The following is a 27,379-nucleotide window of genomic DNA, read 5'->3' on the forward strand; positions in this document are numbered from 1 at the left end:
ATTTTCAGTTTAGTATCAGACAGAAACGGCAAATCCTCGGTTTGATAAAGCACAAATAATAAATAAATTATCAGTATTGTTTTTGATTATAACAAATAAAAAATAACACATTCTCTAAAATGTTTTCTTATTAAAGGAGTGTCCACCTCCTGTTCAGTCTCTTGGCTCGTGGAGTTAGTACTAACTATTACTGTGATCATTTACGTTTTATTATTAAGTCCGGACACATGCAGGTGATGACTCTAAGGTCTGAATGTTTGTTTCTGTGTGTGATCGACTGGTGACCTGCCTCCTGCACCCTCAGTTAAAAGCTAATGAGGTTAGTTGGTGTTTATTGTCATTGTCAGTGTTGTTATTTTTCTGTTAAACAGTTTCCAGAGCCAAGTACAGAGAACGATCAGTTTGTTTACTGGTCAAAGTTATTAATCATCAGTGATCTAATGATTTAATCTGCTCATTGTTTCAGCTGTGGAGTCCGAAGCTGCACTTTAGTCAGACAGTAAAGTCAGAATATAAAATCTTAACATTACGACACAATGGTTGAATATACTGCTACTAAATACTAAATACATTTATTTAAGTAACATTTAAGTTACTTGAGTATTTTCATGCAGCTTTATTTATACATTATAATGTACATTTTACTGCACTGGATGTTTCTGACAGCAATTATTAGTTTTTAAAAAATAATAGTGCCAGTTTCTGTAAATGATCTTTTATTTAGAAATTCTATAAATTATTTAGAAATCTTTAGATAATTAGATGAATAATTATACAAGAAACAAAATCAGCAGATGAATCCAAAACATCATCATATATATATATATATACATTTTGAGTGCAGGACTTTTACATGGATCTGGGGATTTTCCGGTGCTTTAGCTGCGTGTCTCTGTCCGGTGTCCGGTGTCCGTCTGTGGGACGCGCTGCGCTACACGGTGCGTTTAGCCTGAAGTGACCGAGCAGTTTACCGGACTTTGTGGAGGAGCCAGCGGAAACTGTTTGCGCTGTAGGTTGAAGCAGGTAGACGTGACATCCTGAGCGTCTCCTGCAGGAAAAGCCGTTTCTAAGTGAAATGACGTTTGGAGCCTCCGTTTTGGACAGAAAACCAGTTTTAAGACGCTGCAGGACGGAAAGTCGTGTTAAAAGCTGCCTGGAGACTTTTGCATTTTTGCATTTTTGTATTTTGAGAAGAAAATGAAGAAATGTCTAATTTTCTGGATCCGTTTTGAGGTTTCAGTTTTTCAGGTCCGGGTGAAAAAGTCGGGACTTTTGTAACGCGTGTGTTGATTTAGTGAATAAATCCGAGGAATAACTTTTGATATTTTTGATCTCTAATCAAGGCACAATACAAAGGGAGACTTCCGGTCGCAACTTTCAGATTAAAAGCCTCCGCGACATGGCGTTATAATGTTTTTATTTTGAATACCGCAGAGTCATCTCACAGAGTATATTCTTGTGATTTTTTTTTTTTTGTTGGACATTTCACGTTGATACATTTCTTACATATTTTTTCTGTTGTAAAAAGTGACATTACTTTTATTTTGGAATCAAACCAGCGTGTTTCTGTTCCTGCTTTTTATTCCTGCGTGGTTTGCTATAAAACAGCCTGCAGAGTCTGGATCAGGTGCAAACACTGATGGGAACACATGCAGACATGAGTCCTCTGTCCACAGCTGTTTCTAAAGAGGATTTCCAAAGTAAAACCCGTCAATGTGGGAATGTGCAAGATGCAGACCACGGGCACCCGGAGGAGCTGTTGTCCTGCAGGTACCACAGGGCTGACCGAGGACCTGGGGGGATGGTTTTTGGAGCTCAGGCTGAGCCCAAGGTTGGGGTTGGGGTCAAAGTTGTGTTTGGTACCGGAGTTCCTGTTGCCAGTGGTGGTGTTGGAAATGTCTTTGGATTTCCAGTCAGCGCTGTAGACTGGGTGGAGGGTGTGATTGGAGCTGAGGCTGGGGCTGCAGATGGAGTTGCATTTGGGATGGGACTCAGGAATGCCGATGTGATCAGGGTTGCAGATGGGACTGAAAACCCTTTTGTAGCCAGGGGTGTGAATGAGCCCGGCCTTCGGGTTGCAGCTGCAGATGGGGTCGAAGTCGGGGCCAGAAATGAAGTTGTGGTTAAAATGGGACATGGATCCAGAGCTGGGGTCCTTCCACGTTCCCGTCCCTGCAGCGCACACCCCAGATCCAAAGACCGACGGTACCGCAGCAGCCACAGACTAGCGCTGCACTACATCGTCCCCTGCATGAACTCCTATGGCATGTGTTTCATCGACAACTTTCTGGGGAGCAGGATCGGAAACCGAATTCTGCATGAGGTCCAGGACCTCCACCGTGCCGGGAGCATGCAGGATGGGAAGCTGGCCAGTAGAGGGCTGGACAACACCAGGAGTATTCGCGGAGACCAGATCGTCTGGGTGGAGGGGAAGGAGCCGGGCTGCGAGAACATCGGCTACCTGCTGTCCAGGATGGACAAGCTGGTCACCTACGCCGACGGGAAGCTGGGGAAACACAAGGTCAGAGGGAGACTCAACAAGGTTAGTACCGCACCAAGAATCCAGGACCCCCCAACATCAACAGGCCCAAAGACCCCAGAACCTGTCTGTTTTGAGGTCCTCCTGCCTGAGAATATAGTTCCTGATGGGTTTTGCTTTTAAAATATTGAAATCCCTAATTAAACAAGATAAAAAATATATAAATATTTTCACCCAGGACCCCCCGTCACCATAACCGGTTCCTGTAAAGAACATACACGTTTTAATGTTTCCAGTCCCCTGTTCTCCTAAATCTCACTGATGCTGTCAGATGCTTTGTTTCAAACCCACTGAGCTTTACTTGGAATTTCAGGGACCCTAAAAATACCAAACATGTCGGGCTGAATCTCAGGAAATTGGTACAAAACGATCAACATTTCCGTGGCTGTGAACCGTGTTTCTGTCATCGGGTCTTTATGGTTTGGGGCAGCCCATAAAGGACTTTACATTCACTGACACTTTAGATTTAGTTTGTAAAGTCAACCTTGTTATTTACTCCATGTCCTCACATTTGGCTGTTTTACGTTCAATTCAGTCGCTTGTTGGACTGAATTGAACGTTAAAGATGAGATGATGTTTTCAGCTTTTTCAGCATCTACAGAAAAATAAAACCGACAGATTTTAAGTGCAGGCTGAAAACGACTCCCACCATCATCATCATCATCATCATCATCATCATCATTATTATCCTGTAGGGTCTTATCAGCTGTTCAGTCTTTTCCTGGCGCGGGGTCAACTTTACTGTCGACTTCCGCACGGACGGGTGGGAGGGAGCGCGTGGGCTACATGCGGCTTGTGGAGTGCTCAATGGCGGCGGGCACGCCCACTGCGCGGGCACGTAGCAGCGCATTTACGTTAAGAGTTTATCAACATAAATAGCGACCGTGTTTGGTTTAGTGATAAGAGGCTGGATCTTCTCAGCCTGAGTGTCTGTGTCTGGTTAAAGTTATTTTTATCAAAGTTGTTTCAGTGAAATTAATGTGACGTCACAGTGTTTGACCAAATCACTGGAGCGCGCGCCGCTGTAAACATTTTTTTAAGCATTTAAAACAGGAAGTGGGTTAGTGAGAAGCAGAGTCAAGTCCAGGAATCCTCCCCCTCCTCATGGTGAACATCACATCCAGCACGTCTCACACTTGTCGTTCACTCCCACTAATTATCCTCAGCGCCAGCCTGACCTTTCAAAATAAGAGCCCGCAGACCTGCTGTTAAACGCGTCCAATAGACGTGGTAAATAAAATATAGACAAAAATAAATAAGTCGAGCTGTTTCTTCCAGAATTATAAGTTTTTCTTAAGCCTTTTATAGTTTAGAATTAGACTATTGTTGAAACTTGGTTTTTCATGTTTCTTAGTCTGTCAGTATTTTTCTAAATCTTAGCAATGTGTGTTTTTTTTTTTTTTGGTTATTTTTTAAAATTTTATTAATGTTATCCAACGTCACAATTTAATAATTATTTTTATTAGTTTGAAAAAAATCAGCAAAACATAAAAACTTTAATCTCAGTTTAAACAAGATGACTATTTTTCAAACCAGGTACATAAGACCCAGATATATTTTATTTGTGATTTAAAACAAACGCAATAAACACATGCAGACATTTTGTAATTGTTGTTTTGAACCTGGAGAATATTGATATTGATATTTTCCTGGCTTAATGATTATAATATGAATCTGTTGCCAAAACCAAATAAATAGATAAATAATAAATCTTGAGTTAACTGATTATTTCAGTGCTAATTAAGAATCTGGTCTTGGCTTCATATATTTTCTATACTCTTCTTCTGTTCCCCCTTAATTAATATCAGCTGTATTGGTATATTTAATTTATTTAGTTGAGGCTGTTCGGCAGGGAAAATTAAACCAGATCGAGCTGGAGATTCTGTTTTTTTTTTTTTTTTAATTAACTGTTAAAAAGCTGCAGGTACAATAAGATGGACACAGTCTCAGCAGTAAGTCATACAGTCAGTACAGTGTCGACACACTGACCGCTGATTTTCTCATTAATACACTTATTTTGAAAGGCTCGCCGGAAGTAATTGCACACGCGCGTCAGCTGCAGCCTGAGCAAACGCTCCGTGATGCCCTGAGGGGACGCGCAGGGTAACAGTCCGTCGTCCCCGGTTTGACTGTGGAGCCTCAGCGGGGCTGAGTTGAGCAGCTTGTCCAGCACCTCAGGGAACTTTGTGCACGGATCCCGGAACGGGGACTTATAATCAGTACTCGACCTGGGTACAACTTTCAGGCGGTGACGCGCTCAGAGCACTGAATTTGGTCCACAATCGCCGCAGCCGTGGAGATGCCGTTTATCGAGCACGTATCGGACTCGGACCTGGAGCGTTTGGCTCTGGAGCGGGTCGTCCCGGCCCTGCTGGCTCACGGGTTCTACTATGTGGACGGCCTCCTCGGGGAGCTGGTCGGGGACGTGGTGCTGGAGCAGGTGAAGGAGATGCACCGCTCCGGAGCGCTGCAGGACGGACGGCTGGCCGGCTCCGTCCCCGGCGTCCACCGGAGGAGCATCCGCGGGGACAAGATCGCCTGGGTGAGCGGGTCCGAGCGCGGCTGCGAGTCGATCAGCTTCCTGCTCAACCTGATCGATAAGCTGGTGTCCCTGTGCGCGAGCCGCCTGGGGAACAAGCTGATCCGCGAGAGGTCCAAGGTAGGGCGCGTGATGTGGGTCACATTCAAGTCTGGGAAACTAGATGTGAGGAGACCGGTCTGTTGGAGACTAAGAGCTGCCTCAGTAACTTTGGGATCAGGGGTCTCAGAGTAGACACAAAACAACATCTGAGATTTGACAAAATGAACAAATAACAAATTAATGGGGAAGATAATGGACAGATGAGGAAAACAGTCAGTATTTTACAGCTTCTGATGGAAATACCTGAGATTTAGTTGATTGATTATTGTTTCGATTGTCTGGTTCTGGTTTCTGTGTGTTTTCTGAGCCAGCAGCTGTTTTGCTGCCTCTTCTCTGATTTATGATCAGGTTGTGGATGAACTTACTCAGGGAACCTGTTTGTTTAGTCGTGAGCATGTGTCAGAGATCCTGAGGGCTCAAGGCTCACACAGTGTCAAGCCCTGTCTCACCTGTTTATTCAATTATTCACTCACTCACTTCTCTCAACACGCAGTAATACTCGTTCGCTCACGCACGTACACACCCTCACGTGTTTATCCTCTCTTCTCAAACACACACACACACACACACACTCTCAGGTATCTGTAGATGAGTAAACGTTACAAAGATGAGCAGGATAAGAAGCTTTTGTCTCTCAGGTTTAGTTTGGAGAACAGTGAAGTCCTGCAGGAACTTTAAATCCCATCCAGATGTTGGGGATTTTCTTGATGTTGTGTTTCTTGTTCCTCTGTGGTCGTGATGGAAAAGTAGCTGAGTTGGTCTAAAATACTGAACTTTTACTGTACAATTTTGAGATATTTGTACTTGAGTATTTTATTTTTCTTACTTCATAATTTGATTTCACTACATTTGAGACAAATTTCAAACTTTTTTTTACTGCAGTAAAAGTAGCCACACAACACTGAAAATACTCCACTAAAAGTAGAAGTCCTACATTAAAATCCTATTTAAGTAAAAGTGTTTAAGTATTATCAGCAAGCAGTACTTAAAGTATCAAAGTACTCATTCTGCAGAATACTGCTCTGTTTTACTGTCATACCTGGTGTTTCTGGAGGAATATTCTTGTTGCATTAATTTACATGTTGAACTTTACTGCAGTGATTGTTTTAAGATTGGAGCAGTTTGAAGTATTTCATAAACTACGGATATCTGCAGCAGAGCATCATATTCTACAAGATCTCAAGGTAGTTAACGTCAGCTACCCAGTGGTATATAAAGTACTTCAAATTAGTATATAAAGTACTTCAAATTAGAAGTATATAAGGCAGTTAACGTCAGCTACCCAGCGGTATATAAAGTACTTCAAATTAGAAGTATATAAGGTAGTTAACGTCAGCTACCCGGCGGTATATAAAGTACTTCAGATTAGAAGTATATAAGGTAGTTAACGTCAGCTACCCAGAGGTATATAAAGTACTTCAAATTAGAAGTATATAAGGTAGTTAACGTCAGCTACCCAGCGGTATATAAAGTACTTCAAATTAGAAGTATATAAGGTAGTTAAGGTCAGCTACCCAGCGGTATATAAAGTACTTCAAATTAGAAGTATATAAGGTAGTTAACGTCAGCTACCCAGCGGTATATAAAGTACTTCAAATTAGAAGTATATAAGGTAGTTAAGGTCAGCTACCCAGCGGTATATAAAGTACTTCAAATTAGTATATAAAGTACTTCAAATTAGAAGTATATAAGGCAGTTAACGTCAGCTACCCAGCGGTATATAAAGTACTTCAAATTAGAAGTATATAAGGTAGTTAACGTCAGCTACCCAGCGGTATATAAAGTACTTCAAATTAGAAGTATATAAGGTAGTTAACGTCAGCTACCCAGAGGTATATAAAGTACTTCAAATTAGAAGTATATAAGGTAGTCAACGTCAGCTACCCAGCGGTATATAAAGTACTTCAAATTAGAAGTATATAAGGTAGTTAAGGTCAGCTACCCAGCGGTATATAAAGTACTTCAAATTAGAAGTATATAAGGTAGTTAACGTCAGCTACCCAGCGGTATATAAAGTACTTCAAATTAGAAGTATATAAGGTAGTTAAGGTCAGCTACCCAGCGGTATATAAAGTACTTCAAATTAGAAGTATATAAGGTAGTTAACGTCTGCTACCCAGCGGTATATAAAGTACTTCAAATTAGAAGTATATAAGGTAGTTAACGTCAGCTACCCAGCGGTATATAAAGTACTTCAAATTAGAAGTATATAAGGTAGTTAACGTCAGCTACCCAGAGGTATATAAAGTACTTCAAATTAGAAGTATATAAGGTAGTTAACGTCTGCTACCCAGCGGTATATAAAGTACTTCAAATTAGAAGTATATAAGGTAGTTAACGTCAGCTACCCAGCGGTATATAAAGTACTTCAAATTAGAAGTATATAAGGTAGTTAACGTCTGCTACCCAGCGGTATATAAAGTACTTCAAATTAGAAGTATATAAGGTAGTTAACGTCAGCTACCCAGCGGTATATAAAGTACTTCAAATTAGAAGTATATAAGGTAGTTAACATCAGCTCCAACATTAAAGTGATCAACACAATAATAATCAATAATTAGAATCCAATAATATCAGATCCATTCATGTGAAATGGGCCGTTCTGCACAATGAGTACTTTTACTTTGGATACTTCAAGTACATTTGGATGATGGTACTTTTGGACTTTTACTGCAGTAACATGAATGCAGGCCTTAAACTTGGAACAGAGGATTATGTTACTCTGTGTTACTTCTATATTTACTGCAGTACCTTCTGCAGTATAACTTACTTTACTTTACAGAAGCAGCTGCACCAGAATTAATCGGTTCATGTTGAAATCAGACTCTAATCAGACGAAACGATCCAAGATTAACTGCTGCAGCTCCATCAACGTTCTCAAATTAAAATTCCAACAGTTCTCCAGTTGTTTTTTTGTTTTGCTTTTTAATGTAATGTGAGAATAACCTGGATAAAAGTAGATCTTGGACTGTTGAACAAAATAAGTCATTAGCAGATGTACCTGCAGTTTACTGTATACAGTGAAAGATGAATTGATTAGTTGATGTATGAAAAACAATCAATCCCTTATTGGAACTTTTCCTGGACCAGACTGAGGTTGGACTTGATGTCCAGTGCTCATTTTCTTTTTCCTGTTTTATCAGTGTGATCAGTCTAAAATCCAATACAGCTGTGGCTTCAGACCCCCCCCCCCGGTCAGTGTGGGACCAGCTGTGTTTAGCTCCGAGTTCTCAGGAAGATGAATCCAGGCGAGTCCTGGCTGCTGTGGTGGATCCAGGCGGAGCTGCAGACTCACCGCAGCCTCACGCTCCACACGTAGCTCTGTCATTAAACTGTCAGCACACTGGAAACTTGCCAAAGCGCTGCACAGACCTCACTCCCACAATCCCTTGCTCCCTCCTCCTCCTGTCTGGTAGAAAGATAAGATAAAGTTGAATAGAGAACGGCTCACCGAGGCATTTTGTTTTGAAATCTTATTTTCCCCAGTGTATCGTTTCCTCCAGGCCCAGCCCTCCTGTGTTTCTCTGCATGTTTTTACTCCACAGCAGCTCAGTTGTGTGGTGATGATGATGGTGATGATGATGTGTGTGTGTGTGTATATGTGCCTCAGAGCTGGTGTGTAAACAAACTTTAGTGATTTCACTGCTTCCTGTCAGCGCAGGCCGCCTGTGGTTTCACAGCAGGTCATTCGCTCTTTTATCAGCGCTGGGGGTTTGTCGTCATTGGCAGCCGAGGACTCCGACGCTACGTGCAGCTCTGGAGTCCCTCGCACGCACGCTGTCGGGGGCTCGGCTCCCCCCGTCCCTCCCCCTCCATAATGAGAGCACCGGATTGGGCCCGTGCAACAATGAGAGGGACGGGGGGCTTGGCTTGGCTGTGCTTGCATGCGATGTGTGTGTAAACACAGATGTCAGGTGGTAAATGCTGACGTTAGTGAGGTTACTAAAGGTGTGGTGGTGTTGATGCTGCGTTCAGGGCCTGATGAGGGTTAATCTACGCTGTGACCCTCCTGTGAAAAGTGGTGCGTTTGTGTGCGTTGGTGTTTGTAACAAAGGGAAGTGGACAGGGCTCGGACCCACAGGTGATGTTGTAAACGTTTGTTGGTTTGGTGGTTAAAGCCACGTTCGCACGTTAATCGGCCGCATACGTGCGTCACAGTAAAAGCATCAGTCGAGGGGCTGCGTGCGATCTGGGCGTCAGCGACGGCGTCAGCTGGCAGCGTTAACGTCAGACCATGGTGTTTGTTGTGAATCAGTCTGCTCACTGCCTGTTCTGGACCTGGACCTGGTATTGATACCAGATGTCATTTTAATGAGGCTTCATCTTCCCTGAGTTTGATTAGAGATGGTGTTTTTACAGCCGTGTAGGGTTATAACACGTCTTTATCAACTGTTAAGGAACTTTTCAGTGTCTTTTTGAGTTAATTTAAACACCAACTCTTGACCAGCACAACAGAACAAAACATAGTCCTCGTATCTCAAACATACTTATTGTTTCTATTATCAGTTTTTTTTTTATTAATGAAGTTTTCCTTCCCACAGGTTAAAACATTATTGTATATTACTTTTTACTGTATATTAACACACAGACTATATAAATATATTCAGTAAATCACTTTAAATGTCTCCATAGGATCATAAGCAAGGTTTGTATTTTCAAAATAAGAGTTGTTGTTTTAGCAGCACATGGTGTGTTAACCCCCTTCAAAACAATACAAATTTAAGGATTATTGATCAGGTGTGATTTTATTTCATGTTTAAACATGTTTAAGTCTTAATGTCATTTTAGATTCAAACCTTTTGAAACGTTTAGAAACAGTCCAGCTCAGCTGCAGCTACCGGCTGCAGAAATGGACTGAAAACATAAAATACCTGAATCAAATTTCTCTATATTTCTATATCTCTGTTTACATGCTTCCTGTGTTTATACCGATAGACGTTAATAAGGAAATCCTTCAGTTTATTCAGGAGTCAGAGGCAGAATGTGGGACGTGTCGAGCCGCATGTAAAAATAAAACAACTTCTGCAAGTTATTCTAGTAAAACAGGGACCAGGAGCTGGTCAGAGTCAGAGCTGTGTGTTTCTCCAGCCTTGTATGTAATTGCCAAGACATTTGTAGTGTGTATAACTTTTTTCAGCTCTAAATTTAACACCCACTAAATGTCAAAATAAAAGTCTGAAACAGTTGAAAAACATGAAGTCATAGCAGTGAAATGATCCGTAATAATCTTCCTGGGGGTGGGGGGGCTGTTACTGACAGAGGATCAGGGATTTTGTGGTGGCTGCTCTGTTTTTCCTGGAAGGAAATCCACACTTTGAGCCTTTTGTTGACTTTGACACAGACCCTCATGTCGGATAATTGTCTGCTGCTCTCGGCTTATCGGCTCTTCCTGTTCGGGGCAGAAGGTCACGGCGCTGCAGGGAGGGGACGCGGTCCCCCCCCCCCCCTCCTGTTTCCATTTAACAAAGACATCAGTTCATTTTCTGTATGACTTCTGCTATTATTTTTCCAAGGTTATCTCATAAATGAAATATGTTTCAGGCGTGTACAAGTTAGTCTTTGATCACTAGTGTGCAGTTTCCAAAAACACAACCAGTGAAGAAAATGTGATCTGTTATGTTGTTTAATATTTCATACACAGTATGTTAGTGTGATCCACAACTAGTATTACTTCTTGTATATTATTTTATTGTAGTTTCACAGTTTGTTGTTGACCCGACACTGTCACAGTTGGGTTCGTTTTGTTCTGATCATGTGACATGATCTTCACTGACACATGTTAGTTTGATACGTTTGAGTAAATGTCAGCACAGCAACAGGTTTTATACCAGAAATCATCATTAATGAAAATACTGAGTCATCTAGCTGCTCTTATCACTGCTGCAGCACTGACCGGCCGCACGTACACACATAAGCACATGTGCAACTTGTGTACGTGCAACTGAAGCCATAGACACAGCCACAACACATACACCCCTGAAGTTCCCTAGAAATACTAGCAAATAACCGCACAGGAAGTTTCAGTCATCACCGTCCACATAACTGATCTTTGGCACGTGAGCTCTTATTTTGAAGGTTATTTCAGGATTTAGAAGGTGAACTTTTTCCTCATCCCTTAAGGATTTTTTTAAAATCGTGCTTAAACTTGTGTGAAGTGTGTGAAGTTTTAATACTCTGCCTCTGAAATGATCAAATGATAAACTAAACTCAAACTAACTGGTCAGTCCCAGATGTTTTTCCATCACAGCCTGTATGTTGTGAGAAATGTGCTTAAAAGATTAAAACTCCCGCCTCAGAAAATGAATCTCTAATCACGACCGCCTGATCTTCCAGCGGTCTCATTCTGGTTCTGTTTTGTTGTTTGTTTCGTGTGATAACTGAGGCCTAATGAAACACACCCGTCTCTGTGTCTTTAGGCCATGGTGGCGTGTTACCCGGGAAATGGAGCCGGATACGTCAAACACGTGGACAACCCCAACAGTGACGGACGCTGCATCACCTGTATCTACTACCTCAACAAGAACTGGAACGCTAAGGTGCGCTTGGTGACCTCTGACCTCTGTACATCTCATTAACTGTGACTTGTTTGATAGTTTGAGTCATAATGTTGAAACAACAGTGAAATAAAATATTCAGATTCTGAACAGCAACACTCATGTGTCTGTCTGTCATCAGGAGCACGGCGGCGTCCTCAGGATCTTTCCAGAAGGGAAGTCCTACGTGGCCGACATAAAGCCGCTGTTCGACAGGCTGCTCTTCTTCTGGTCCGACCGCAGAAACCCACACGAGGTGCAGCCTTCCTATGCCACCAGGTAACCCTCATGCCAGCCACCCAATCAGTCATTCAGCTAGTCAGTCAGCCAGCCAGCCAGCAAGCAGGTTAGATTTGGTTTGTGTGAGTTTTCAGACAGCAAGGAGAGATGTCCAGGCTGCTTTAAGGATGGAAAACACTAAATTATGTTTTGGACCTGACCAACTGTCTTCCATTAATTAACCCCTCAGTGCCCTTTATTCTACTGCAGCACAGTCAGCTGTTCATTAGGAACCCGTGTCAGACTGAGCCGGTTTATTAGGAACCCCTGGGTCAGACTGAGTGTACTTGATAAACTAACAGCTGAGTGTACAGTTTGTCTTTAAAACATTTTATTTTAAACAATCATTTTAAAAGAAGCATCCAGAGACATTGTGTGTCTATTAAAACACACTATTTTGGATTCTAAATAGTTTTACAGCTAAATTCTACAAAGCAACTTCAGCCATCAGCTAAATTCAGTGAATAAAAAAGTTCAATATTTCCCTGTGAAATGGAATAAACCTACTGGTCATATCAAATAAACCTACTGGTCATATCAAAGCTGATGGCAATTAAAGTTGTTTTCTAATGCTTTCAAACTGTGTTTACATCAGTCATTTGGTAAACAAATCTAATTTAATTACAAACCAGTACAAACCCTGTACACCTACAAACATGAAAAAACACACAGAATAATATAAATATATTATCAGTTACTTGTTTTATTGAAAGGGCAATGACAAAGTTATTCATACAGTTATTCAATATATTCAGCATTTTCTGTTTCAGCCAATATAATGTTGGTCTTTTCGTTTCTTCCTGACCTTTGATTATTTGCCATGTGTTACTCAAACCAAACCTTTTTAATCGCACCACATGTGGATGCAGTAATGGTGAAAAGTAAGAGAAGGAAATTGAGAAATTCTGACTTTAGTTGCAGTAAAAATGTTCACTGAGTGTTGCTGGTTGTGTTCCAGGTACGCCATCACAGTCTGGTATTTTGACTCTGAAGAGAGAGCCGAGGCCAAGAGGCGCTTCAAAGATCAGACAGGTATGAACACAGACAGTGAGCTGTGTGGGCTTTTATCCTCTGTCAGACCAGGTTCCTCCAGCAGCTGTAAAAACTTTTCCCTGTCACATTTGTACAACAAGTTCAAACAGTTTTACTAGAAACATGAGTTGCTGCACCAGGACCAACAACACTCCCTAATGCTGAGCTTTGTGCTGAAATGTTCCTGTGAACTGATACAAGAAAACTGAAAGATTAAATATTTAACTAGTGAAAAACAAAGTAGATGGTGAAAATTATGCTGTAATATAGTGCGTGTTGAAAATGTGCCGTAGTATAGTGCGGTATAGTATTTGTTGAAAATGACAGTACCAGTCTGGACTTTGCATTACAAATATTAGCAGTTAGGATGTGGGTGTTGCAGCGACTCCTGTTTATAGTAAATCTGTTGGAATTAGTTGAACAAGTGACACCAGTTGTTGGAAGAGTGTCAGCACTAGTTGGACAGGAAGACTGAACCAGTGGAGGGCACTGATATGAAGGAGGTGGTATAAATGTTCAAACAGGTTTATGTAGACACCCTAAACACTGACAGCCACATTAGGGAAACATGATGGAGTTTATTGAAGGACAAAATCAGACTTAATATGTTGATTGCTGAGTTTTGTTCTACCTTCAGACTTCCACAATGTGAATTGCAGAAAACTACATTTTTATTAGTCAAATGTCTAATTAATTGTACAGTTAATGGACTGCAGTTAAAGATATTTGAAACGTAACATGTATTGAGATACCTTAAATATCTTTGAATAACCAAAACTAATATATTATTAGTCAAAATGTATCTCAGATATCTGGAATTACAATTCTGGATAGTCACATTAGCCTTTTTGCGCTAAAACGGCAATTCTACATATGTACTATTGAATTGGGACTAGTAATATATTAGTTTTGTATATGTCTGAAATGTGACCTTTGACTAGACTATCCAGTTAAAGATATCTACAGTGCATTTTTTACTAATCAGGATTTGAATTTCAGATATCTACTATTGAATTGGGACTAGCAATGTTTTGAATAACCAAAAAGATCTTCAAGATAGCTCGTACGTGTTACATTTCAGATATTTGTAATTTGACTAGTCAAAATGTAGCTGTAGATATCTCAAATGTGAAACCTGTTGACCTATTTAACATTAAGCAGCCTGCCATATGCACTGACCTGTGTCTGTGATGTCTGTGATGCAGAGTCCTCTCAGCAGCAGCAGGGCAGCAGCTCCAGCTGAACAGGAGGAAATGTCTCCACCTGGTGTTCATCTCCCTGAGCTACAGGTTCCTTTCTCCAAGCTTCTGGAAAAGCTGAATACAAAGGGAACAAGTTTCACTCTGAAGGACTCGTCAGATAAATGTGCATTCCCTCATCACTGCTCTGCTAAATCCTAACCCATGATGGGTTCAGGTGACCTGCAGCTGCTCTGGACTTTTCCTGCTTTACATTTGTGTGATTCTGTGCCTGCAGCACAGTGGACTTCACCCTTACCCTTTAGAGCAGGAGCTGCACGTGATGCTTTCATAGCCGTGGGACAGCCCAGTGTCTTCATCTGCGCCATGTTGTGTATTTTGTGTATAAAACGATGGATTTACACACAGGACTGTTGTGTGTTTAGCTGTGGAGTTGATGATGTGCACTGGAACTGAAAGGAATAAAAACAGTTGATAAATGTGAGTTTGTGCTCATTTATATAAGAAAACACAGACGCCTAATGAGCAACTGACAGAGGTGGAGCTACACACACCGCACCCAACTCTCGCACTGTTCACTGCAGCTACACACACCGCACCTAACTCTTGCACTGTTCACTGCAGCTACACACACCGCACCCAACTCTCGCACTGTTCACTGCAGCTACACACACCGCACCCAACTCTCGCACTGTTCACTGCAGCTACACACACCGCACCTAACTCACACACTGTTCACTGCAGCTACACACACCGCACCTAACTCACACACTGTTCACTGCAGCTACACACACCGCACCTAACTCACACATTGTTCACTGCAGCTACACACACCGCACCTAACTCGCACACTGTTCACTGCAGCTACACACACCGCACCTAACTCACACATTGTTCACTGCAGCTACACACACCGCACCTAACTCACACACTGTTCACTGCAGCTACACACACCGCACCTAACTCACACATTGTTCACTGCAGCTACACACACCGCACCCAACTCGCACACTGTTCATTAGAACTGGAAACATTTTACTTTGTCTGACACTGTAAAAATTGTTTAATTGTGGAAAATGGGACTTTTACTCTGCTGCATCATTAGACCAACTAATCAATAATTACATTCATTGCCAACTATTTCATTTTTATCTATACCATTGATTAGTTGTTGCAGCCGTACTTTTCACCACATATTGTACTAAGGCACCACTACAACAACCCATTACTTCAATGTCTGATGTAAAGTAAAATAAACAGTCCAGAAGCAGAAAGGAGGTAAAAGTGATGCCTTCAAGTACAGAAGTTCAGACTCCATATACACACTGTCCTTTTTCTAATTCATATTTTAAATAACTACAGAGAAAACTCGGAGGCCGCAGCAGAGAAAGAAAGACGGTGGAGACGAAACTCACCTGTGCAGCTGCAGATCCGGTGCTGAGCCTCTGGGCGTCTCTGCACGTCCACACCTTCAGTAACCCTGCAGCAAAATGAACACAGCATCGGGTAAAGATAAGCTCCCATGATGCTTTGATACAGTGCTGACTTTATTTCTTTTCCACGTGTCTCAACGTCCTAATTCACGTTCACCTGCACAGCCTCGTCACAACAGCAGCGTCTGTTCTACGAGAACATGAGAACACGAGGTTCCTGAAGTGAGCTCGCTGTACACCAGAGTCCATTAAAAAAACAGGCCATTTTTAGCGAAACTGGTAATTAAACAGTGGGGAAAAGCAAATAGTTCAACAAAATAAATTAAAAAGGGCCCAAACAAGAAGATGTTCACGTCACCAGGACTGAAATTTACCACCTGCTCAGGTAAACACGGGAAGCGAAAACCCAGAATACACAATAACAAACAAACAGTTCATTTAATACGTAGACAAAACCTGTATTTCTGAATGTTTATTTATACATATCATATGTTATTATATAAAACGTTACATTAACTACGTCAAAGCAAAAAAGAACAGACCAGCGACCGAACAACATGCGGCTAAACATGTCATCGCTGGTCAGGTTGGAGAGAGACCGACTGTCGAAGTTACTCACCTGTTAGAAACGTGAACAGGCTTCAGCTCAGCGGGATGTTCAACCGGCTAACGGGGCCAGGCTAGCTGGCTTCGGTTCGACGGGTCGGGCCTTCCAGTTCAGTGATCGTCGCCTTCCACTTATTCCAGGTCTCATTGTGACTAGAGGAGGTGGAGGAGCAAACACTAAACGCGAGGCGCCGAGCAGGAGATGACATGCTAGCAGCTAGCGGAGCTAACTGGTATGCTAGCGGAGCTAACTGTAGGCTAACGAGCGCTAAGTCCGGAAATAGCAAGAAGTACCGGACAAAAAAAAACGGTACCTGACTAGAACAGGAATATGTGACGGTTTGTGAGCTGCTCTACAGAGACTCTGGTGCGTTTTTAGGCGAGTCAGACTGGAGCTAATGAGTGAACGAGCTGTACAGAAACACACAGCACAACACGCTAACAACAGGAAGTGAAACCATTGACCCAGGAAACACGTCACCAGGGTCAACATCACAGCTTCAACAGAGTTAACGCATTAAAAGTTACGCTTAGAAATTATGATCAAAGACGCGTCGTATCTCTCAGGAACTTGCCCGAGAATAAGCCGATTTTTAAGTTTTCTTCAGTGTTAAAATAATCCTGCTTCAGTTGTTTATACATAATTTCATCCACACGAAACAGAAACTGCGAATGGAAAATTCGGCGCACTTCTCTTTCCAAAATCCAAACAAATAGAGGCTTAAAACGCCGTAACTCACGGTCCGTGATGTTATTGTGCGTCCTGTTTCTTCTAAAACTGTCAATATAAATTAATATGCTGTATATGCAGAAGTTGTTCAGACCTTGTCCTGGAATAATCCGGTTTTTAATATTATTTCATTATCTGAATAGTTAATTGAGGTAAACAAATATAAGCTAAAAAAACACAAAGCTTAGTTTTCACACTTTAACTCACTATGAATATGACATTAAACTTCCTGTATAAATCTGGTCACACTATTTAAAACAAGTGATTCAGATATTGAGCTCATACATGAAGTTTGAGGAGTAAACAGACATTTCTGTGCTGTGTGTCCCCAAACACAGGGTCTGCTTGACCTTTGACCTCACCTTTGCATCCGTTGACCTCTGTCTTCATGTTTCCTTAAAGGTGTGAAGTGATGAGCAGCGATCACTAACGAACCTCAGGCCGTGGATCCTCTGAAGAAATGAGCCTTTTCAAACTGTTCTGCTCCACATTCTCACTCATGACAGTTACTTTTTAACGTGGATCATCATCTTGACACAGAAGAGAATAAACTGGATTAGACATGTAATTAAAGTAAACCAGTGACATGGTTGTTTGTTTCTATATGAAGCATGAAGATAACTTGACAAGGAAGTGAAGCCAAACGCTGTTTTAGTGCATCTTTTTCTTTTCCTGACACCTGAGAAAATAATTCAGTTAGAGAAAGCAAAGATTAGAAAAATCATTTTGCAGCTGGACAGATTCATCCTGAGATCTCTGCACACTGTGAACTTAAACCGAGCAGAATGAAAAGCAGCGAACAGGCATCGGTCTTACATACATATAATAAATTCAACATAAATTCTCTTTTAAACAGCTCAGACATCCCTGTTGGAACATTAGAGGACGGATTTTTCTGCAGGAACTTAAACGTCACATCTTGTCTCCAGTAGTCTCCAAAATACCTTCTACAGATTTTGGTGGTGTTTTGACTTCTGGTGCATGTTGGGAATTAGGGAGATGAGCCCCTGTGAAACTGCAGATGAAACACCGGCGAGTTTTCATCTCTAACACTTGGTTTCATCATCCGTCCATCACGGCCGCTGATGAAAGGCCGCTCGTCACGCCTCCGCTGGACGACCGGCGCCGTCGGATCTAAATTCCACATCAGACCTCCTCGCTGAGACGGACAGCCAGAGGTTATTAGAAGGAGCTTCAGGTTTGAGCACCTCAACAGAGTCAGAGAGGGAAGAGTGCTGCCTGTGATCTATAATTCATGTGTGCTCATTTAAAATAGTGTGAAATATTTAAAGTTGGCTGGTCGGCCTCAGAGGGTCGGCTGACTGACCTCTACGCTCTTATTACTGCATGGAGGAGGGAGGAAAGGAGGAGAGATGAATATAATGAAAGACGAGAGGAGGATGGCCGGACAGATGGACGGATACAGGCTGAGCCCACGTGCCTGTTCGGGCCTCATGGTCTTGTTTGGAAAGACACAAGCTGTGGAGGTCGATAAAAGGACTTCATGGTTTTCATGGCTAAACAGTTGGTGCAAGACTTACGACTGGTACAGCTGAGTCAGTCTGCAGTGGTTCAAATTTTACTACCCCATTAAACGGCCGTTATCACTTCTCATCGCACCCATAACTGTGCTGCAGCGAACTGCACCTACCGGAGGCCAGAAGCTGCATATCGTCGATATAATAAACTATTTTTACCCCAAATCCTGAATCTCTTGCACTTCTGGTGTTTGTACGAATCACTAAAGGACAAATTTGGTGCAAGGACAAGATGCTGAGGACAAATTTGGTGTAATGAGATGATCAAAGGTTCATTTGGAGTATGAAAGGGGAGAAGCAGAACTGCTGCAGGTGAACGTACCTGAGTGGCTGCCTGGAGACGTGGACATTTGCCAGGTGCAGGACGGTCGGTGCCTCCCTCGCTCTGCAGCGCCCCCTCTGGTCTTTCCAAAACAACACAAAAAAACACTGAGGAAGGTCAGGGAGACAGAGTGAGAGGGGAAAAACAAAATGCACATTTCAAAGACTCTTCCCTCACTATTTATTTTACTATTCTCTCAGTTTGTCAGGATTGTGTCCAACATCTATCCTCAATGTTTTAAACTGACTTCATAAAAACTGTGCAAAAGAAAGAGGAGCAAGAACGAAGGACACAGGATTTGTAAGATCCTGGCGAGGGCGGGATGGCTGAATGTGTCAAACAGAAGAAATTATGCAATCTGGTAAGAAATTCGAGAGAAGTTTTTATTATGAATATGGCACCTGTAAGATGGTCAAAACCGGGTTACAGAAAGACAACCATGTATGTGACATGTTCCTCTGAACGGATGAGAACCTAGTAAACTCATAAAAGAACAACTGCTGTAAAAATGAAGTATGTACATTTTCGGATTTGCAGCATTATTCATGGTAAATGAACTCAAAAAGATGTTTTTCCAAAATAATAATAAAAAATAAGCCAGGCACTCAAAGTTAGCATCAGTTAGTTGTGTGTTTCCCCTCTTCTCCGAGGAAAGAATTAAACAAAAGATAGAAATGTACCATAGTTTTCTCTTTTTTAATATTTTAATTTGTTTGTATTTAGAATTTTATAACACTGTTAACATTGATAATAAGAGATTCCCTCTCTCCCGTATTTCAGCTACTTGGCACCAAGTTCCTCATAAAAGAATCTGTATAATTGTACAAGAAATAGTTAAAAACACAGACACAGTTTCTTCACAGGTAAATGAAGTGATTTTTCAATATTTGTAATTCTTAAACACTATGTATTTTTGACAGCAGCTGTGATTAAGGTTTTTAAGTTTTTAAAATCACCAGCAAAGTTTTCATTTTTCGACATAAAACACAGAAAAACATTGAAACAGCTTGGACCGGCTGTTTGGTTTTTGTTACATGTGGGTGTATTTCCTGGTTTCGTCTGAGTTATTTGCCCCCCCCAACCCTGCCCCGCCCTCCCCTCCCCCAAAAACAAACAAACAAACAAAAACAAAACAAAAACTCATCTTTGCCAGATGGGGCCCTGCCATTCGTTTATGCCCCGCCCCCTGTTTTTCACACAAATCCGTCAAAAATAGAAAACACTAAAATCCAGTGGAGCGTGGAAACAAAATGCTCCAGAAATTTAACATTCAACCGCAAACGACCGACAGCTCGAGCGGCCTGGATCACATTCCCCTTATTCAACACAAGAATCAACAGATGCAGTGTTAATCTTCATAACCTGGGTTTGTTTTTTGTTGTTTTACACATCAGTTGCAGCAACAAGACACAGATTCTTCACAGAAAGCACAGACGCTACAGATTGGTTTTCCTGATGTAAAGGGGGGACTGGGGGCCTGGTACAGACTTTACTCCTCCAACAGGCCCCCATCACATCCCCGTTTGGGCTCGACAGACTTCAAAACTAAAACAAAACACAAAAACTGCTGGACCGAAAACATCAACAAAAAAACGAGGGATCGATCACATGAAACTCATCGGACGAACTTACTAAACATGCAGTTCAGTTTTCCAAAACACCTATAAAAATAGATTTATAGTGCGAAATATTTTTTTCTTCTTTTAATTTCTTTAGAAATCTTTAAAATTGTTTTTTTTTTATTATTTGTCCTGAAATACTGCTGTAATTTTTTTCTCCCCCCTTGAACCACTTGTTTAACTTTGTTTGTCCCGTGAGAGAAGTTTGCGCAGGAAGTCACCAAGTTTTGGTGGGAACCAATGAAATACACCCAATGCACACAAGAAGCCCCAAGGAACTCTGGGAAATGTTTCGCAACTGAGGCTTTTATGGTTTTTCCAGGACTACGTCTAAAATGCTACTTTAGGCTCTTCCTCATCATAATTTATGTCTATAGAGCATAAATATTTATTAGTTCTCTAATACTTTGTATGCAAGAGCTGGAAACTCCAATTCCCAGAATTCCTTAGTGGCAAAAACATGGCTCCATAAACCTTTGAGCTAGTTAAAGAATCTTTTCATCTCTGAGAGAAAAGACGGCGAGATAAAGAGGTTTGTATAAGACTACACAACAGCGAAAAGCAATAGCAGAGAAAGAGAAGGATTAGAAACCCAAAGAAACAAGGTTTTACAAAGACAAAAAGGAAGCAGCGAAAAAAAGGTGGACTCTACAAATTTTTTTTTTTCAGTTTTTGCAAAGGCCACCGAACACGAAATTCCACGAACCTCCACTGGTTTCACTAAGACTGCAGATAGAGGGAGGCAGAGGAGGAGACGGGGAAAGAGCGACAGTCGGGTTTTGGCTTTTCGGGACGTCGACCCGACCCCCTCTCGCTCTGAACGCCACCCCCTCTGGCCTCCCCCACACTAGAGATAGAGCACAGAGAAGACAAAGGACAAAAACAGCTACAGTAGCTCAGTATATACTGCATATAGTCAACACACACAGAGAGAGAAGTCGCCATGAAAGACTTTTTGACAGCCAGTGACACTAAACACATCGTAACACGTTTTTACGGCTTAATCACACTGGGTAATAAGGTGACGGGATGGTAGAGACGGGGCTGTCAACTTGAAAAAGGTGGACGTCTTGACAGTTTTTATACCGTTTGAATTATTACTTATTCTCATCTTTTTTTCTCTTTTTACCAAAAAAGTAGAAGAAAAATACAAATGAACAAGAATCACAGTGCTTTTAAAACACCAAACTTCTTTTTTTGGCAACGGAGGTTGGGGAAGAAAAGAAGAAGAACAACGACGAAGACAACGTTGTTTAAAGGAATGTGATTTTTTTTTTTTCTCTTCCTCAAAAAAAAAAAAAAATCCTATTCTTTTTTCATAGTTATTGGACTGATTGTTTGATTGATAGATTGATTGAAAATGCATGTCTTTATTACAATCTCCTTGTTGATATGTGGTTTTATCACAGGGTTCGGCGATGAGATGGAAGAGAGCGGATTGTTTAAGGGAAATCTTGTGGAGGTGATTCCGGTTTAGGAGGAAGAAGAAGAAGAAGAAGAAGAAGAAGAAGAAGAGCAGGAGGAGGAAAATAAGGACAAAAGCAGCACAAAAATGAAACAGTGACCAAAACAGGAGCCGGTCGAGTTTTCAACATTCATTTCTCAAGTTAGCAACACTAGCTAATTAGCCTCAGTTTCACTGAGAAGTAAAAGTGATTCAGTTAGAAAACACAAAAATAAAAAACATTACATAACCTAAAATTCAACCAATCAACTCCATGTTGCTGTGCGGAGCTGCCCTCCGTGGCCCAATCAGATTGAGCGTTGTTGTTTTTTTTTTAAAGAAACAAAAAGTCAGGACATCGACAATGGAGGTTGTTGCTGCTTCTGACTTTCCTGAAGGTCAGAAACATCTAAAATAAAACAAAACAAAACAAAACAAAAAACCTCCTCCAAAAAAAAAAAAAAAAAAAAAAAAACCACAGAGACGATCAGTCTGTCAATGAGCTGTGGGTTTGTTTACAGCCCCCACATCAGCCAGCTGAATCAGGGTTACTGGACCGTCAGTAGCACCATGAATCTGTAGATCGACAGGTAGAGATGTGGATGGAAGGAGCAAAGATGGGGTCGTGAAAGATCAGCGAAAAAACGACAGATGGGAAGAGGTGATGTCGAGGAGGTTATGTTTGGTGCGAGACCTGTAGGTAAACTCCTGGGATAAAAGAGGAAGTAGTAACATTCGATAATTCACAGGTCATTACCCGGCTGAAATTGCTTTTTTTGTTTTTCTTCTTAATGCTTGATTTGTAAGTTAAATCTGAGCTAGAATATTTTATAAAAAAGGAAGAAATGAAAGAAACCAAACTATTCCCTCGATCGAGAAACGTCCTCAAAAACCTTTTTGCAAAAGATTATCTCTGAGACCTTTGTCAAGAGCGCCCCCCTCCTGTAAAAACTCTTTTCAAGCCTTGATCACATCAAGATACAGATGGAGGAGCGCCACGTAGTTTTCTGTCCGTTACACATCCCTGTACCGTCCTCCGTTAAATACACACAATCAGCATCTTCACGAAGACGCAACAGAAACAAATAATAAAAATTATCCCCGTCAGGCTCCAGCGGAGTCCTTAGGTAATATGAATTCTCTGTAGGCAAAAAAGGAATCTTTACAATAAAGAATAGTCTATTTTTTTTTTTTGTTCATTGTTCACGAGAAAAACGTTGCTGATCGCAAGAAACAGGAGCAGAGAGAGGCTGAGAGAGCAGGAGGAGAGGATGAGGAGGAAAGAGGAAGAGATAGAAAAGGGGGACATGTTTGAGGGTCATTCATGTCTATTACACAAGCTCAGTTGCTCAAAGTGCTGGAGTACATTTGCCTTTCTCCTCTCTCGGGAACACAGTGCTACGCCGTGTTGATAACTGACAGCAGGTAAATAGGTCTGTCTTTTTTTTAACTAGTGAGCAGTCTTGTACTTTGACACAGTTTTTGATTCCAGAAACACAGTAACACGGTCTTCAACATTATGTGTTAATCCTCCTTCCTCTCCAGAGTTGTCTGCGTGGTGTGGATCCCATTGCTGTACACCGGGAACGGCAGCGTAGAGAAAAGTCCCTCCGCTGTGGTGAAAACGTTGGCTGTGGTTGACATCTGGCCTCCCAGAGCACCGTTTCCACCCGTAGCCGTCGGAGACCCGACAAACGGGCCGGCGGCCGCTGCTGCCGACATGTTGAGCCTGTGGACGTGGTGGTAGAGCATCTCCATGGGTGTCTTAGGGTCCAGGCCAAAACCCGAGCCGTCGACAAAGTTCATGGCAGCATTGGGGAGAAGGTTGCCCTGCGCCATTGCTAGGGTAACATCTGCCGGTGCATATCTGATGGTCCCGGCAGTGTAGACCCGTGGAGATGTCGTGCTGGTGGAGGCCAGAGTCCCCGTGACCCGGTGGACCAACGGGAGAACCACGTTTCCGGCCTGCAGACGCTGAAGCGCCTCAAGGTCACCCGAGTACAGCAGCGACGAGGAAGAGGTCGATGAGGATGAGGAGGTTGAGGAAGAGGAAGAAGTAGAAGAGGTGGTGGGCGTGCCTTGTTGCTTGTCCCGTGGGGAGGCGGAGAGAGGAGGTGACAGGGGGTCCGCAGAGGAGGCGCTGGAGGGAGGAGCTAAACTCACAGCACTGGAAGCAGAGGACGGGGCAGAGCTTCCGTTGTAAGGAGGCTTCCTCCCGCCTCCTGCTCCTCCTTCAGTTCCAGGAGGTGTGAGCACAGAGTCAGGAATGGAGACCTGCAGAGATCCTCCTTGGGGCGAGGGGAAGGTCTCGTGGGTCCCGGGAGCAGCCGGCTTGGAGGTCATGCTGTACGGAGACTCATTTCTTGAAATCTCTCTGTTGGGCGGGTAGTTCCATATGCTGCTGTCGTTGTCAAAGTTGATCGGTTCTGCCATCTCGGTCTTGATCTTTAGGACTGACGAGGCAGCACCTGTGCTGTGTGGGGAGCCTGAGGAGGCGAGGAGGTGGGAGGAGGTGGCGGACGTGGTCTGGGAGGGGTCGACCAGCGGTGTGGTATCTCCCATGGAGACGGGGCTGGGTGTAGTTGAGGACAGACGGAGTCTCCTGCTTCGGGATCCGTCCCATTTCTGCAGTTTCCTCCTCTTTCTTCTCTTCTGCAGCTGACTTCCAGGGTTGGCACTGTCGCAGCCTTGCATGCCTCCCTCCTCTTCCTCGTCGTCATCCTCCTCTTCTTCCTCCTCCTCTGACGAGGAAGTTTGTGAGTTGTGCAGCTGTACTTCTTCCCCTTCTCCATAGTGCTCTACTTTAATATGAAGCCCACCCAGATTGCCTAGTCCGCCAATGGCGCCTAGCCCCCCCAATCCTCCCAGTCCTGCTAACCTTCCCAGTCGGCCTCCCCCTCCTCCTCCTCCCCCTCCCCCTCCTCCCCCTCCCCCATTGGCCTCCTCCTGCTCCTCCCCCTCACCATCCGAAGGTTCGAGGCTGTCGTCGCTGTCCTGGCTCTCAGGGTTACTCGAGCTGTCTCCTTCCTCCTGACGCTTCAGCTCCTGTTCGGAGGAACAGTGGGACTGGCCGGATTGCTGCTGACGCTTGCTGTCCGCCTCTGGGTCCTCGCTGCGTTCTGATTGGTGGCCCGGCTTCCCCTCGGACTTGGCGTTTTCATTGTCTGTTGAGAAGAAAGACTATTTTAGGTTTGCTAAATGCAGGGAATCTAGATATTCTAAGACAGCTCTGAAAATGTGAAGTTTTAGATGATGGTGACAGGCCGGGTGGTGCAGAAAAGAGGAAGTGTCTGTGTTGGTCTTAGCCCGACCAACACAGTTTGAGAACCTCAGGTGTTTCTATTGTCCCAGTCAGGTTCCCATGTGCTGTCAAGGTACTGATGTGTGTTCAGGATGTGTAGCTGCTGCTGTTCAGGCATGTTGGCTCTGTCCAGCCCATTACACACACACACACACACACACACACACACACACACACACACCACACACCACACACCACACACACACACACACACACACACACACACACACACACACACACACACACACACACACACACACACACACACACACAGCCCTGCCAACACACACTGCCCAGCTGGCAGTGCTGACTCCCTCATGGCACCTGCAGAGTCGACTCGATTGCTTTGTCTGGGGAAAACCTTGCATCTCCATTAAACAGCTTTTTAAACCAAAGCTGATTTATGCTCAGGCTGGAATAAAAAGGCACCTAAAATGTTTAACGTCTCTGGGATCACGGATGTTTTTTTGGTTTGGTGGGTCAGAGAGGGAACAATAAACTCCTGGATCAGTCATTGTCCCTGGTGTGTCACAGTCCACCAAACCTAATCAAGGCAGAGACGGGAACTTAATGTCTGATGTAAAAAAAAAAAAAAAACTGGGAGATAAAGAGCTGCAACTTTATGGAAGTGCAGCGATAAACTTCCATACTTTCATGGTATTTATCACTGGTATTAAGAAATAACAGTAAAAAATAAAAAGTTTAACGCTTGGACATTAAATTAAACACAATGTGCAGAGAAACACAGCATGAACAAAACTATACACCTGTGCTGCGTTTTCAAACATCAGACACAGAGAAGGGGAATTTGAAATTAGTGAGAGATGAATTAACAAACTGTTTGTTTGTTTATGGCCATATAAAATATCTTATATTTAAAGTTAGCAGGTTATAAAGTTACTTATATTTAAAGGCCATGGCCCCAAAATAAGAAAGAAAACTATGAAACTGATTTAAGCTGCCAGGGATGATACTTCTGACCTTTGCATCAATCAGAACAAGACTGATTTTTCCATTAGACCACGTTTATGAATTTAATAATATGACAAATGTAATTCTTTCTTTTCACGGTTGGGGTGTTTGAACCTATTGAATGGGGTCAATATTAATTTGTCATTTACTATTTTGTCAACTTTTTAATCTCAGATAATTTGTCTGTGCTAACAGGGCAACTACTTAGTGAAGCTCGCTTTGCATTTGATAAACCGATGATAGTTTTATAAAACATCTGTTTGAAATTAGTTTCAAAGCCTTTTTTCTTCAGTGACGAACACGTCTCTGAGAACAAAACATCTTTTAAAAACTCTAAAAAACAGTCTCTGTTCTTGGCAGCTTCACTCGTGTCCTCTCTGGCACACCGTAGATCGCAACCTAACAGAACCAAGGTCAAAGGTCAGACACCTCATTTTAGACTTTGCTGAGCCTGAGCACCTCGGGCCTGGAGCTGGCCGCCTCCTGCAGCAGCTGGCATCGGTTTACAGCCGACGGCGTGCCAGGATCATCCTCCTCCAGCACGAACAACAGCTGGCACCGATCCTCATCATGCCAGCACAGGCTGCATGACTCGATAATATTATGCTGAGGGTGGGGGCGGTTTGAACTGAACTACACCGGTGCTGTGTGAGCTTTGTCTCCTTCGGCACCGGCTGCTCAAAATGTTGGTGACACACAAAGTTAATCCTTGATTTGTGTTTCTGGACCTGACAGAATCTAATTCAGTCTTCTGTATGGATGCTCAGGTTAGGGTACGGCCCCTGTACCGCTGCCCATTATGATTTCCAGTGAAATAAATACAGTGCTCTGTTATTTCCAATTATTGATGTAGCAAAAGCCCCAAAAATTAAACTGAAATATAATTTGTCATAAACACTGCTGTGCTGCATGAGAATTAATGAGGTATATTCCAAACACTTGATATTTTTATAATAGATTTAGTTTTATATCTATATTTGTTTGATGAATGTGTCAGTAAAGCTCCCACATTCTGACAATATGCAGCTTGTGTTAGAAATCAGAAAGCTGACATTTTTAAACTCAGCGTCCGACTATCTCGGCCCCCTCCTCTGACTGGACCAGTTAGCAGAAAGCTGAGGTTAGCTGTGTAGTTAAAGCACTAGAACCATAATAACCCAACGCTGCCTCCCTGTTCCTCCTGCTAATGAA

The 27,379-nt window shown here is 42.6% G+C and overlaps 2 protein-coding genes and 1 long non-coding RNA gene across 5 annotated transcripts in view; 1 reads left to right on the top strand and 2 right to left on the bottom strand.

Moving 5' to 3' along the window:
- The first annotated feature begins 938 nt into the window (after positions 1–938).
- On the top strand, positions 939–14,707 carry egln3 (egl-9 family hypoxia-inducible factor 3). 2 transcript variants are annotated; one of them, XM_026306730.2, is made up of 5 exons: positions 939–2,542; positions 11,597–11,716; positions 11,856–11,992; positions 12,951–13,024; positions 14,230–14,707. In XM_026306730.2, exons 1-5 carry the CDS (start codon positions 1,640–1,642, stop codon positions 14,265–14,267), a joined length of 1,272 nt encoding a protein of 423 aa, XP_026162515.1. In that variant the 5' UTR covers positions 939–1,639; the 3' UTR covers positions 14,268–14,707. The 2 variants fall into 2 exon arrangements, with proteins under 2 accessions (XP_026162515.1, XP_026162523.1); XM_026306738.2 differs by lacking the exon at positions 939–2,542 and adding an exon at positions 4,594–5,198 and having other exon boundaries at positions 14,230–14,505.
- On the bottom strand, positions 12,488–16,708 carry LOC113130292 (uncharacterized). 2 transcript variants are annotated; one of them, XR_003295685.2, is made up of 5 exons: positions 16,276–16,708; positions 15,639–15,703; positions 14,522–14,675; positions 14,204–14,340; positions 12,488–13,088 (listed from the first exon to the last, which is right to left on the bottom strand). It is a non-coding gene; the product is annotated as an uncharacterized LOC113130292 (long non-coding RNA). The 2 variants fall into 2 exon arrangements; XR_003295686.2 differs by having other exon boundaries at positions 12,490–12,979.
- Positions 16,709–24,244: 7,536 nt separating this feature from the next.
- Positions 24,245–27,379, bottom strand: part of npas3 (neuronal PAS domain protein 3) — a 223,096-nt gene continuing 219,961 nt past the window's right edge. The window contains 2 exon segments of the mRNA XM_026306705.1: positions 24,245–24,464; positions 24,466–25,079. Coding sequence (XP_026162490.1) covers positions 24,363–24,464; positions 24,466–25,079 — 716 coding nt within the window. The 3' untranslated portion in view covers positions 24,245–24,362.

The sequence above is a fragment of the Mastacembelus armatus genome, chromosome 22, assembly GCF_900324485.2.
Source record: "Mastacembelus armatus chromosome 22, fMasArm1.2, whole genome shotgun sequence".
In the NCBI taxonomy this organism is placed as follows: domain Eukaryota; kingdom Metazoa; phylum Chordata; class Actinopteri; order Synbranchiformes; family Mastacembelidae; genus Mastacembelus; species Mastacembelus armatus.

What these genes read in the sequence shown, in the direction of transcription:
- egln3 (XM_026306730.2), top strand. Translation starts at nt 1,640, where the DNA reads ATGGGAACACATGCAGACATGAGTCCTCTGTCCACAGCTGTTTCTAAA. An exon ending in TCAGAGGGAGACTCAACAAG is followed by an intron (nt 2,543 to 11,596) that starts GTTAGTACCGCA and finishes CTGTGTCTTTAG; the next exon opens with GCCATGGTGGCGTGTTACCC. An exon ending in ACAAGAACTGGAACGCTAAG is followed by an intron (nt 11,717 to 11,855) that starts GTGCGCTTGGTG and finishes GTCTGTCATCAG; the next exon opens with GAGCACGGCGGCGTCCTCAG.